At 36.2% G+C, this 14264-nt stretch overlaps 1 protein-coding gene across 13 annotated transcripts in view; it reads right to left on the reverse strand.

Moving 5' to 3' along the window:
- LOC146481619 (uncharacterized) overlaps positions 1 to 14264 on the reverse strand; it is a 45292-nt gene that overhangs the window by 30080 nt on the left and 948 nt on the right. For 6 of the 13 annotated variants that reach the window (XM_085107669.1, XM_085107662.1, XM_085107668.1 and 3 more), the window contains exons 1-6: positions 9296 to 9589; positions 4582 to 4728; positions 2911 to 3021; positions 1951 to 2067; positions 1193 to 1297; positions 232 to 348 (exon numbers count right to left, since the gene is read on the reverse strand). In XM_085107669.1, coding sequence (XP_084963795.1) covers positions 232 to 348; positions 1193 to 1297; positions 1951 to 2067; positions 2911 to 3021; positions 4582 to 4728; positions 9296 to 9332 — 634 coding nt within the window. In that variant the 5' untranslated portion in view covers positions 9333 to 9589. Of the gene's footprint in view, positions 1 to 231; positions 349 to 1192; positions 1298 to 1950; positions 2068 to 2910; positions 3022 to 4581; positions 4729 to 9295; positions 9590 to 11438; positions 12963 to 13205; positions 13337 to 14264 lie in introns of those variants that run through there. The other 7 variants (XM_085107657.1, XM_085107656.1, XM_085107658.1 and 4 more) reach the window with 7 other exon arrangements.

Genomic DNA, 14264 nt, shown 5'->3' on the forward strand with positions numbered 1-14264 from the left:
ACAGATTTCAATACTTTTTCAAGAATTCCAGTCTGTACAAAACCTGATAATAAAATTAATACACTAACAAACAATTATCAATAATCAATTGAAATTCATACTCAGAAAAATTCTAGAATGCTCAGTACTAAGTGTTAATTTATTATTTTAAAAGTATTAAGTATACGACAACAAAATAATTACCATGGCCTGAGCTTGAAACCGAACAAAACTTAAAGGTCCTACATGTACCTTTTCGCTGCAGCATGTCATGAACATCTACTCCATCATGACCATACCATTGACCATCCTTTTTGTCATATTTTACTGGCTCAGGCGTGGGTGTGTGAGGATCGATTATCAACAAATCTTCAAGAAAAAAGTGTTTTTAATTAAAACAAGCTGTTTTGTTCCACACATATTTTCCTTAAAGTTGTTTACCTCATATAAGGCACCTCCTAATACATATAACTACCATTTAAGTCACCTAAAGCAACATGTCAAACAAGCTTAAACCAGTTATATTTGTGTCTTTAGCAGCCAGCAATAAGCAAAGACTTTCCAGGCTTGCATGTAATGCTGTCTCAATGATTTTTGCACATGTTGTTTGTAAAAGAGCATGTTGTGTAGCTGTAGAATCCGCTATCCCTTCCTTTTGCTTCACTGCACAGGTTACCTAGTCATTGTGGACTGATCCCTTGGGAGTGAGTTCATGGTTGAGGTGAATCAAGGAGGCAGCATTCAACCTGCACTGTAGTCTCTGCTGGCTACCACTAATGGATACTTCTCCCTGTCCCAGGTACCCAACCTCTAATAACTAAGATGGGCAGTTAAGTATGCAGGGCTTTCAAAATGTTTTCAACTTTGTGGCTGGTCTAGTGCCACAAGCACCTTCCAGAGGAATTTTCAAAAATTTTCAAGCCTGGATTGGTATTTTCAGCACTCTGAGCAAAATGATAAATTAGAACCAGTAAGAATTCTTTATTATTTTAATCTTACAGTTGAATTTATTGGTCTAACAAAGTTCACTACATTAACATAGTACAGTCTCAGGCTTGGAAGCAGAAACTTAATAAACCCACGTCCTCAGAACAAGACACCTGTGAGTCCTACTACTAAGCACTGAGCATATGAGTATCAATATATAACTACCAGTCTCTGCTGTGACCCATCTACTTCTCACTAATAAGTTATTCAGTAATCTGACTCTTACCTTTATGTCCACCACCTTTCTTTGCAATCTTAAGGTAATCAGTGTCTGTCTCAATATCTACTGAACTGTCAATGTTTGACGGCCGTGGAGACACTGTCACCATTTCTGATTTAAAAAAACAAATAACATCAAACTACTACTACTGTATTAGTTATCTTTTTTCTGTGCCACGTAAAATATGCAAGAATAATAATATGGCTTCAGGTGAGTTCCACTCTGAAGATGACTTCCGCTCAGGTTGTCGAAACGTCAGTCAAAGTCACCACAAACAGTCCTTCTCAGGACTACACTCACCCGGATGATCATAATTTACGTACTTATGACATGACTCCTGGGTTCAAACCATTTACAATATTACACTGATAAATCCAGGATAGTGCTCAACAATAATGGAGCGGTGATAACAATACTTGTCTACTCAATATCGTTTCATATAGACTTTAATACAGTACTGTTTCGTGGACCAACAAGAAGTTGGTCTACTCATCAGTTAAATTCTATATACACTGTAGCATCGCAGAGGTTTATATACATCAGTAATATGATATTGACAAAAACCGTTACAAGAACCGTTACAAAATAGAAAATTCAAAAGTAGAAAACAATTGGAAGCTATATTTGTAAGTCTATGATTTGTCCTTAGGGATGCGGTTGAACAAGAATAATAATATATATATATCCATGGTAAAACAACAACAAGCTACCATATAATTTTTCGAAACAGGAAGCCTAACAAAACTTAACACTGTGGTTCCCACCTTTTCTTTGCTGTGTGTCTTTTACATCCACCCCATTGTGCGTATACCACTGACCATCTTTCTTATCGTATTTGACTGGTTCAGGTGTGGGTGTGTGATGTTCAAGTGTTAACAGATCTGTCAAGATGGAAATCAAACAAGACTGATTCATGAAAAAGGAAGCCACTTCAGAATGTCTGGAATAATCAGTACAACCCAGACAAACCCAAGTATAACAAACTCCCAACACAATGCATATGTTGTGGCTTACTCTGTTTTTTTTTTTATAAGAAGGTTGTTATATGTTTTTGCGATTTGAGGCTGAAAACGTTCTTAAGATGTTCTTAAATTACATGGTACAGCTGTATATACTACTTGTATTTCAGTAATTATATTCAATGCAGACTTGACCAGGAAACCTATCAAAGTGCATTGCCTGCTGAGATATGGTATCAAGAACTGCTGATTATGACAAACCAAGATGTGTGTCACCATTGTTGTGTTATACAAAACATGCCCTTAAGTATTTTGGTTAATTTAGATTTGTTACCTTGATTTTACTATACAGATTAGCAAAATAAAAAAGTTCTTAATCAACTCTCAGCCTGAGGAATGTTCTTAATACGTTCTTAAAATTTTGGTTAATCTCAGCCTTGACGTTCTTATAAAAAAGGGTCTTACAAAAAAAAAAACAGAGTATAATTTTTTTTGGTTTAAAATTACATGTGCAATGTCAACAGATCATGAATTAATTCTCTCAATAAACTAATCAACAGTCCACCAATGGGTTAACATTAAGTTCTCCTTTCACAAAAGTCAAATCTAATTCCATGCCAATAGAAGAAGAAAATAAACCTACTGAAAAATAATTAGGTGACCACAAATGATAATTAGTAAGGTGCTGCCTTTCAACCTTTGTTAAAACATGTTTTCACCTCACACCACAAATGACAAGACATTTCTTTAAAGTCACAGCATTACCTGCATGTCCTCCACCCTTCCTTGCCATTTGAAGGTATTCTGTGTCATTTTCAACCTGCAAGCCATTTGACATTCCTACATCATGATGACTGTTTGGTGTAGTTGGAGAGTCTATGACAAAAATTGTAGACACTATTAGTAAGACCATAGTGAATGCTCAAAATATTAGAGAAAGGACATAAATAATATTATATTACACATAACAAAAATAATTGATTTGGAATACTTTAACCCATTGACTCCTACACCGGCCAAAACCGGCCGTCCAAAGCGCATGCTCCACGCGTGAACCCCGATACGTTCTCCCTCCCCTCCTGGAGTTTTTTTCGTCTTGAAAAGGTCACAATAGCTAGTAGAATGATAACCCAATCAGAATCTGTCTTTTGCGCATATTTTAACGCATTTTAGGGGGTAGGGGAGAGGATCCTTCTGAACCTACCGCATGGAGCTGAGCAAAATTACAAAATGGTGCCGCGCATGAATCGGTCCTGAAGGTTCAAGACATGTTTTTTTCATCTTTTAAAGCAAGTACATCTTTTTTAAGCTCACAATGGAAAGGATTAACCGTGAACAATAATCTACCGTCAAAAAAGAGAACTTGGAGGCGTTAAAAAACAGCGAAAAGCCGTTTCGCGTTGTGATCTCTTCAATTTCCACGCCGCTACCGAAATAGGCCTTAAAAGTTAAAACCGAACCGCGGGCTTCAAACGGAGTTTATAAGTCCAGGACAATGGTGACAACACGGTAAATGATGTTTTCCGATGTTGATTTGCTTTTTACAAATAGTTTAAGTGATGATTTGAACCAGAATTCTGTAACTTCTGTAATTTTCATCGCAAACGTGCCCGAATTTACTGCGAGTGATCGCCTTGTACAAACACGGAGCGTCTTCAAATTTTACATGCGTGTTTGCACGCACGCAAAAAAACTGAAAGTTTTTTGCCTCTAATAGCAAATATATTGTTTATTTCAATAAAAAGTTTTGTTGGAAAATCTTTTTGTTGATTTTTGTGTCTTTGTCAATTCATATATTCGTTTGAGAAGCGACAGATGCGTAATCCAGGACAATTTGCATAACCGGGTTGAAATTTGATATGTAAAAGGTCTTCATCAACATGCTGTGAATTTTAGCAATTTTTGCGTTCAAGTGTGTTTTTCGGCAAATGATTAATCGGTAACCATATTATTTTACGTCGGAAAACATTTGTTTAATCATTCCAATTTAATATTCAGTTAATTTTGGAAGCCAAGAATATTTAATTATCTACTGCGCAATTAACGAGTTAAAACCGCTCTTGGAAAAAGGTAATTTATGCGAAAACCATGGAAACACGACAGGAGTCAAAGGGTTAAGGTAGTGTTCAAATAAGAAAAGGGTATTTAATAATAACAGCTATTGAGGATACCTACATGTATATCGTAAGTGGTTTACATAATTTATGTAAAAAATAATAAGGGCATATAAACAGAAAGCAGTTTGAACACTTGACAAGGCAAATTTGCAAGTCAATAAAATTATAAGGTACATGTATGGGGATTTGGAGATTTAGAGAGCAACATTTTATTTATTTACATTGACTCCTTTGTGTAGAGCCCTACATAATTATTCCTTGCCAACTTTAAAACTCAACTGGAATCTGAAGTACTGAAAACCCATCACCAAATACTAACCTGCATACCCATTATTTACATGCAAATCTCCATGATCCCCATTTGAATATGGCGTAAATTCATCTTCCTCACCAACAGACAAGTTCAAAGCTAGAGGAGTTGGCAGACGGGAGTCCCATGAATCATCCAATGAAGAATGATACCAATCTGGAAATGTACAATCTTTAATGAGCACATGCATGCTGTTTCAGTTCAGTATACATGATGTACTGTAAGTACTAGGCCAAACAACCAAATTATTAAAAGAGAGAAACTTAACATTACTAATGTTCAGTTTAAGGACAATGCCTACTATTGTTACTGGGCATACGTTCTGCGCATCTCGAGATACTCAGGTTTCCTATGGGTGGTGCCTACTAATACAGGGATAATTTTGCGCGGTTTTAAACTATACGGAGAAAGCAGAACTTAGCAAGTGCTTTTGGTGTCTCAAAGGAAAATTAGGGGTAACCATGCATTTTTCAGAGATAATTAAACTTCAATTTAGGAAAAAAATTCCATACATTGCTTTATATTTTGTCGCTTTTTAGAGATATTATTGCTTAATTATCTCTGAAAAATGCGTGGTTACCCCCAATTTTCTTTTTGGATTCCAAGAGGCCTTGCTAAGATCTGTTTTTCCCGCATAGTCATAAGCCGCACAAAAATACCTCAGTATTAGTAGGCACCGTCCTTAAAAAGCTTGTATTTATGCAGCCCTATACTGCATGTAAGTGGTAATCCTGTGTTACGCAGCCAAAGTCCCAAAATTTATTCCGCACATCTACTGTTAATCAAAATGTAACCTCTATTATGTGGTCACCTCTATGAGCTGTCATGGTCAGCTTTTACAAAGTACCAACCAAAGTAACTGACCCTACTGGTGGCTAAAAACTGTAATGTCTGCTGACAAATCATAAAGATGGATAAAAAATATTTTGTGGCCAGCTTGTCCTACCTGGGTCTCCCTCTACAGCTTACTGAAATTTAAAACCCTTTCACCACTAGCTATATATTTTGGAAAAAAAAAAAAACTGTCCAGGGCCAGGTTGCATCAAGCACCTAAGAGAAGTGGACATTTCTGCAGTTGACCATTCTCTGCAGTTCCAGAGGATTTTCTTGAGTGCTATAATATTAGATCATTCAACTGAAAGCGTAATTATTACCATAATTATACTAGCATAATTATTACCAGTATTTTCCAATAATAATAATAATAATAATAATAATAATAATAATAGCAGAGCCCAGAAAAATTGGGTCTAGGGTGGGTGGGTGGCTTAATGCTGGTTTTCCCAGCACATCATGGTTTAGATTCTATTTTGCCTCACTTGAAAACAAGTGCATGGTGGTAAAAGGGTTAACCCAACAATTGGGTTAACCCTTTTACAAGTACAATATACAAGTACAATTATTGTACTTGTATATAGTGGTAAACTGGTATGAAGCAGCAGACCTGTAAACCAAGGATGACCACTCAATACAGATTTGAGTAAAGGTTATCCCAAGACATGTACGTTCATAATATGTTTATGAAGGGAATTTATTGATGTGATACTCAGCAAGACAAGTATTATTATAGAAACAAAAATTAAGTACCACAGTGGAAGGTCTGACTCCCTAACGACACCACCGCACTTCTTCAAATAACTCAGAAAAACAGTGTATGGAGAGAGAAAATAACCACTTTACGTAAGTTACTGTTGAAAAACCTTTTTATAAACTCCAAATTCATAGTAGTTACGAGAATTGAAACACTCTTACTGAGAAAACAATAATTATAACAATAATTTATTGTTAATAATAAGTTCAACAAAACAATGATTCAAATCAGTCTCACAGCTTGGTATAAATACCTCAGAAAATAAAATTACTAAACAGAACAGAGCAAACTACAGGTAGTTGAATAGGAGGATGTGAATCCAAGGCCTCCAGTTACAGGTCTGGCACCCTAAACACTAGGTTACACCCCCTCCCCTGAACATCATGTATACACAGGCTGAAGCCAGCTACCTATAAGGTCATTTCCGAGTTGCTTTGAATCTCATTATGAAAGCAAGGCTTTGTGCATAGCTTTTGATATAAAAATTATTTCTCATTCATATGCAAACAAAACTAATTTTGATGTGAAAAGCTCTACACTTTAAGCCTCACCTTTATAGTGAGGTTCATAACGCAACTCAGAAATAGCTTATTAATATGACTTTTTACTTATTCTACTACAACACATCTATTTTTAGCCATGATATGAAGAATTCCTATCTAAAGAAACCCCAGGCATAAAAAGCAATTTGGTTAGACATGTTAATAGCTTTGGCCCAAAGGCTCCTAGAGTGTCAAAAACTCATTACCATTTATGCATCACCAACAGTGTACAAAAAATAATTATTTTCAAAGTAGGCATCTTAATGTGTGCTTTTAGCTTCAAAACGCACTATTAAATGTACTCAGAAATTAAAGGGAAGATGAACAAATCTAAATATGTTTATATGGTACTTGAAATTCAAGGATTTAAAATAAAACCAACTGAATAAACAAGTCCAATATTGTACGAACTTAACAACAATAGCATGCTACAAAATAATAGTATATGCAAAATTTACTTTTGCACAACTTCCAAGGTGGTAGAAAGCAATTTCGTGCATGGATGTATTAATTGTTATGGGTTTTGTTGCTTGGGGAGCTTCTGAACTATTGCCTTGCATACATCATAAAAGATGTATACAGACTCTAAAATAGAGCTATTATCTTTGCAGAAAAGAATATGAAATTCACTCCAAGATTCTGAGCGTAAACAAACCAATGACTTGTAATTGCGATGCATGCTTGCTGACAATAATAAAAGCAACTTTAAGAGAAACACTTGCTCAAACCTGAAATTATGCCTCCTGCATGTGAAAAATGAATATTCATGTTGGGATGGGGTCATGAAAATTTAACCATGAAATCACTGTATGTTTCTATAGAAGCATTATGGCAAACTAAATATTTAAAAGCATGGAACTGAGAGTTGCTATGCTCCTCATGCAACAAGAAATAAAAGTTAGCTGCTGACATGCAAAAAATTTGGCTCAAATACTAAAAGTAAATATCAAGATAAGAGCTTGATAAACGAATATTATTTACTGTCTTTTAATGTTTTGTAAAATATTCATCCTTTCAAAATTGAATTTTGTAGAATGACAAGTATCTAACCTTAATGAATATTAGGTTCAATTTCTCGAGGCAGCAGGTGGATTGAAACACCCTGCATGACTCATGCCAAGGTAAAAGGGATTTTTAAGTACTTTCCACTTCGCAGTTCTGACAAAACTGATAAGATGTAATTTTCATGATGGAGTAGGTGTAAATTCTCTGCACTGTCTTCCATAGCAACGAATTGTAAACATTTTCAGTTTCATGATGGCTTGATATGACAAAATACTGAATTTATTTTTGTTTGGCATTCTTTCCTTTGTCCGCAGTTTGAGACGTAATACTAGAGGTTTTTAAACACAGAAAACAAATTAACAACACAAAAGAACGGCTTTGCATAATTCAGGATTAGTCAGACTAGTTTCAGACGAAACAATAAGAACACATTTCTAAAAGTTAATAAGGAATACCATAAAACGTTTATGAAAGTAATATTTCCTAATGTTCCCTTGAGAGCTAAAGAACACGAGAAAAAATATACACACCGCAGAATTTATCGGTTGCCAGTTGCTTTTTCTATAACGGAATAAGCCGAAATATAGCATAAACGATCACAAACTTTGCCAACTTCGAGATGAGATTATTGAAACACCCGGAGCGATTCTAAAGTAAAAGTTTCGTTCTTGGCCCACATATTGCAAATTAACATCAATCATCACGCATTAAACCAAAGAAAAACTCCCAAGAAAGAGAAAACAAAGATTCAGTTTAGAAAACAGAGAGATTATGTTTTCTCGAAGGCTAGTGTTGGATAAACTTTGTCTTGACCTGTTTACGTTTAATAACTTAAGCTGAAACGTCGCGAACAAATTAGCGAGTAACACGCAAAAACGAAATTTCGCTTTGTTTGGTCGGTGGGTTGAGCTAGGTCAGCCAAAAGCTCACAATGTCAAGATTATGTAATTTTGGATATTTTAGGTAAATGGTTTTGTTTACTGTCCCCTCCTAAGACAAACTATTCGCTGTCGTAACATACGATTATTGTGTGTACCTGTATTGCATAGGCAGCGGAAAATAGGTCTGACTCACAGAGACAAATTCCAGCGAGATAAAACTTCCCGTACACGCGTTACAAAAGAGGGGTTGAAATTTCGATTAACCAGAACAAAACAACACAAATAATATCTTGACACCACAAAGATATAACGAAACGAAACAAGAATGGTCACTTAAAGAGAAATTCCACCTTCAATGAAACCAAAACAGATCGATGAAGTTAGAATGAATTATTCACGTACAAGAAACCGCTTCCCACTCGTGTTTCACATCCGTGGCGAGAAAATAAAGCACCGTATCATTTTTGTGGCACAAACCTTCACTCATTCGAACCAGGGCTTTTCAAGAGCACAAATACCAGATCCCAGATAAAAAACAAATGCGAGGAAAACACAAAAAAAACCGAGTGAAAATGCGCCGTGAATTAAACGAGGTATTATAACAATATGAGAGCTCTAGGGAATCGATTTTGACGCCCGCTTTTGAAACCCTCAAAACCCCATAATTACACTATTCTAACACACAAAAAATACAGATCACTTACCCTCTGAAGACTGGTTTTGAGGAGAAAGAACCTCCATATTCCCTGTTATAAGGATGTTACACCTGAAGCCCTGACACACTATTCCTGCAGCGAAAGAGAAATTTACTCTGTTTTCTTGTTCTGCAACACGCGCTGAGACTAGTGACAACCGCGCGAGGACTGAGCAGGGCTCTAACTCGAATCCGTCGGGGGGTGAGTGGGGAATGGCACCTTCTAATTCTTATTGTCTAAAAATAATTTCATTTAAATTTTACTTTAATTATTTTTCAGCAGTGACTTTTTATAAAACGATTCAAATGTTATTAAAAAAATCAAGGGAAAGATGACTCAATTTCTTGTATTATTAGAACTTATTTACTTACAACCTCCCCCTGAAGGGTGATTTTTGGTCATTGTTGTCAAACCTTTTTCACCAGTTGACTACCATGGCGCGGAATTTGATCAAACAATTGTCAGTTGATGATTTAATAATTTGTATTCTTAGCCTATGGCTGTCTTTGCTTTACTTTGCTATTATTAAAAACAGTAGAGATCAAACAAAACTCTAGCCATATCAGTTTGTTGTAATAAGTCAGGCTTTAGACGAAACACGCGCGCTCACCTGACTCGTCCGAACGAATAATCAATATCCTTTTGTGTTATACTGCTACGGAAAAACATCATTTTCATGAAATAATTGAAAATGCGTCATTATTCAAGAAACCTGCTCAACAATAAGACTCCCACGTTGCTAATAGACCCTTTGTCATTTTTTAGCATTGATGGGTCCAAGGTGATAATGGCGTTTTCTAAATAGAGGCCCCAAACGAGTTTCACCTCAACGAGTCTTCAATTCGAACACCAAAAAAAAAAAATCCTCTACATGTTATACTTTTTTAAGGTAACAACATTCCAATCTTCTTTCTTTTCCTTTTCCTTATTTGGCTCGTTCGTATTTTGTTTATTCCTGTTTATAATAATTCATGCAGGAAAAATTCGTGTGTCATAATACACCAAAATGTCTGGACGAGTCCAATACATCATCTTGTTATATGTGTAGCTACCAATATCGTAATATTTTTACAGCGCTTATTCGATGAATATTGCTGAATAACTACTATTTCAGTGGCAGTCCGGTCACGATAGTTTGAAATTATAAGCCACAAAAAATATGAAATTAACATATCAAAAGCTGACATAGTTTTTCGTTGAAATTCATAAATTTGCCGGTACCCCGTCATAATTTGTTTTTCATACGACATGTAGAGTAACACAAATAGATTTCACTGGAAACCTTGGCGAAATTGAAAAAAAAAATCAACATCAGAACACTCCTAATAAAACACAGAGCCCTTCAAAGCTACAAATTAGTATTCAGCTGAGTTCATGTATGTATGTTACTTATGTTCATCTTCATGTATCATAGACTTTTCACTGCAAGACAAGAGTTATCGGCCTCGAACTTTCTCATTAAAATATAAGTAAAAGTCAGACTTAATTGCCCATCTAGATAAACAATATTGTTTTAACTAAATACTGTTGCTATAAGAAATGAATACAGATTAGCTATTTCAAACCCAATGTACAGAGCTTAACTCGCTGCTTAAATTAGTAACATTTTCATATCCTGGCGATACGATCTCCGGATGAGGTTTTGATGTCAGAGCAAGCAGACAAGTATCTAGAAGAATTTGCATATTGAAATCAAGTCAGGAAGCGTTAAACAATATTCACGGCTCCAGTGATTTTGAACCGGTGCCGGAAAGTTTGTAAATAACCTGCAAAGGTCGTGTGAACCGTAACAAACTGATAATCTCAAACCCAACCAAACATGACGTAACCAGTAAGCAGGGCTAAAAAATAAACACAAGAGAAAATGACAAGATCAGCTCGTAATTTTGGCACTCTTCTATATACTTCTACGACGTCTCTCAGTTCCTCACGAGTCAACAAACCGACAAACTATTATTTCATCAAGGATATGACGATGCTATACTCTTGACCTAGTGGGCGGGGTCACTTAGCACAGCCGGTACCCACGCAAGTCTAATCTACATATTTTATTACAACGGACTTGCACAGCCAAGACATTCTTTACATGTAATTAAACTTTTCTAGTTTTGGATCTTGCTTAAAGAAAAAAGCAAAATAACGCAAGCATTACCTGTTTCCTTGGCTCTTTTATTCACGAGACCCTCTTTCGTGCGAATCAGGGCGGAACGGCGGCAAGCTGTCGGAGCGTGAGAAAGGCTTTCGATTTTGCCACGTTTTGTTCAAGCCTCGAATAACTTGAATTTGAAAAGCTTGTCGAGGAAACTAAGACCACGGTGAATAGCTCAGTTATTAAACAAGAACCGAAAGCGTACAGGGTGATTATTGAGAATGAAGCGAAGCGTCAATGTGTGACAGTAGCCTCGTATAAGATATGTCAACAACAGGATGGGACATAGTACAATATAACACAGTCAAATAATCATAACAATGAAACATTGAGAGCCATGTATTGTTGTATTGATGCTGCTGTTGATTACAAGAAACTGACGCCAGATATTGTCACCAAAAAGGCCATTTCATGTTGCGAAGTATAAAAGGTGTTAGAGTCAGTGTAAGTGAAGTTATTTACATGGTATAGATGCTTGAGATCCTTTTGCCAAAATAAATAAGCGTATATCGTACTCAGTTTACTACCTGGAGCAGCTGTTGGGATTAGCGTATTACAAAGCCAGCTGTCACTGAGCAAGTGATTGTCTACCTCGCTTCTTTTGTTGGATATGTTTTAGGGAGATCATACATGGCAAGCATTGTTTCTTCTTTAGTCGAATTGATACGAAATTTGTCTCAAATTGATATCTTAGAAGAAAAAATTGCAAAAAAATTATCCTCCCTAAGTTAATTTATGTTTCAAAACCTTCACTCGAGTCGCACTGGGTTGCGATTGAAGTTCTTTATTTTACCTTTTCCTTAAACTAATTAGCAAAAAGAAAACATCCGGACTACAATCCTTGTACCAATGGAAATAATTTGCAGGTCGTCGTACATCTATACTGTTCAAAAAACGTTTCTCTCACCAGGTCAGTTAACCAGTGCAATCGCGCTTCAAGCGCTATTCGTTTCGTTTCATGACCCTCTCAAAAGTCATCAAACAAGCCCACATACTGCATGTTGACGCCAAAAATATCCTAAAAAGAAATCTGTGGTGCAGATACTGAGAAAATACCGAGCTACAAATGCACTCAGGATACGAGAAGTCACTGTCAGAGTTGAATTTTGTCAATAAATTACTACCCGAGGTACGACCAATTGTTCAGGTCAAAACAAAATGATCACTTGGTCAGGTTTCAACCTAAATGGGCAGCCTTTTTTTCTCTTACATAAGACGGAAATAATTCGTGTTAGTCGCAAACTATATTAACCTGATTTTCAAAGCTTACCTGGCTTCCAAAAAAAATACAGAACTGATGCAATTTTTTTCTTTTTCTTCCTTATGGTTATAAGGGTTTAACCCTTATTAAATTTGAAATTTGACGGAAACAGCTATGCAAATAGGTCACCTACAAAGATCAAACCGACTTTTATGAAGATCGTGAAATCGTCATTGGCTAATAGGCAGACATGCACTGAGTAGTATACTCTTTTATTATTACACACGTTTGGTTTTATGAAAAGAGTTGGTAAAGGTAATTTGGCCACCGTAAAGAGATTCGGGTGCTGACGTTTTGAGCGTTAGCCCTTCGTCAGAGTGAATCCTGATGAAGGGCTAACGCTCGCAACGTCTGCACTCGAATCTCTTTACGGTGGCCAACCAAACCCTTATAAACCAGACATTCGCTTATACTCCCTATCAACGTAGCAATACAGTTTCTTAACTGAGAACCTAACCCTGTTCAGTCTTTTATTATTAGGCGCGGCCTTTTTACTGTAAGAGGCATACCTTCAGAATCACTCAGTGTGATTCTAACTTGTGAGGGTCTGGAGCTATAAGTGGTACGCCTCTGCAGTACTGTTTATTTTGCTGTAGAATGTGCTTCTAGCTTAAACGTCTTTAAATGAAGTTCTCAAGGAAGACCCGCCCTTTAATATAATCCGCTGCACAAGGGTGTTTCAGGATTCCCATTGTTTTAACCTAAGGACGCTTTTCCGAGAAAGCGGAGGGGGGTTAAAAACTTGACAAATTGCCGATTTACTGAAGTTATCAATAAACTCTGTGCTTTGTTTTCCAGTAACTTTTTCATTTGTTTGACGAAGCCGAAGCTATTTTCAAAGCCTTTTGTCTCTGAAACCTCGCGACAGTTTTAATTGCGGAAGACGCTACTTAAAGACAAAACACTGTTTCGATTTCAAAATGCTATTACTGACCGTACCAGCCAGACAAATGATTCTCCCTTTATTTATTACAAAAAACACTTTTCAGTGCAGAAAAGAAAGGTATTTTCCAAACCTGAAAGCTAAGAGGTGTCAAATCTAAAGGATGAGGTCTAGCCTTTCTTAAGTAATGCGGTTGTAGAATTTAATTAGTCGCTGAGTATATAGCAAGGTATAAACAAACTAAAAGCTTTCAAAAATAAAGCAGTCCCGCGGTGTTTTAATAGAAGGCTGAACAAAAACAATCCATAGTTATTAGTCAAAGCAATGTACTTATTGGACAGGTGCTCTGTCAGGAGATTAAAATTGAGGATATTTTGGAAAACCTGATGTTTGCGTTTTAATGAAAAGACTAAGTTGCTACGTAAAATAGATTTCTCATTGATTTTAAAAGCAGATACGTAAGGAAGGAAAAACTTGGAATCCAGCCACGGGAAGGCTAGTGTTTACAAAAGCGAGAATATTCTTTACTTTAATTTACTTTAATTGGAGACTTTTGACCTTAGTTAATGTTTTGATTTCTGCATGTATTATTAAACGGTATTTTATGAAGAACAAAAGAGTTAAATACAATTGTCTCAAAATTATGTTAAATAGGATTAGCTCTAGGCTTGTGCGCATGACTGGG

Source organism: Pavona decussata, unplaced genomic scaffold (genome assembly GCF_977016875.1).
Source record: "Pavona decussata unplaced genomic scaffold, jaPavDecu1.1 SCAFFOLD_48, whole genome shotgun sequence".
Classification (NCBI taxonomy): Eukaryota; Metazoa; Cnidaria; class Anthozoa; order Scleractinia; family Agariciidae; genus Pavona; species Pavona decussata.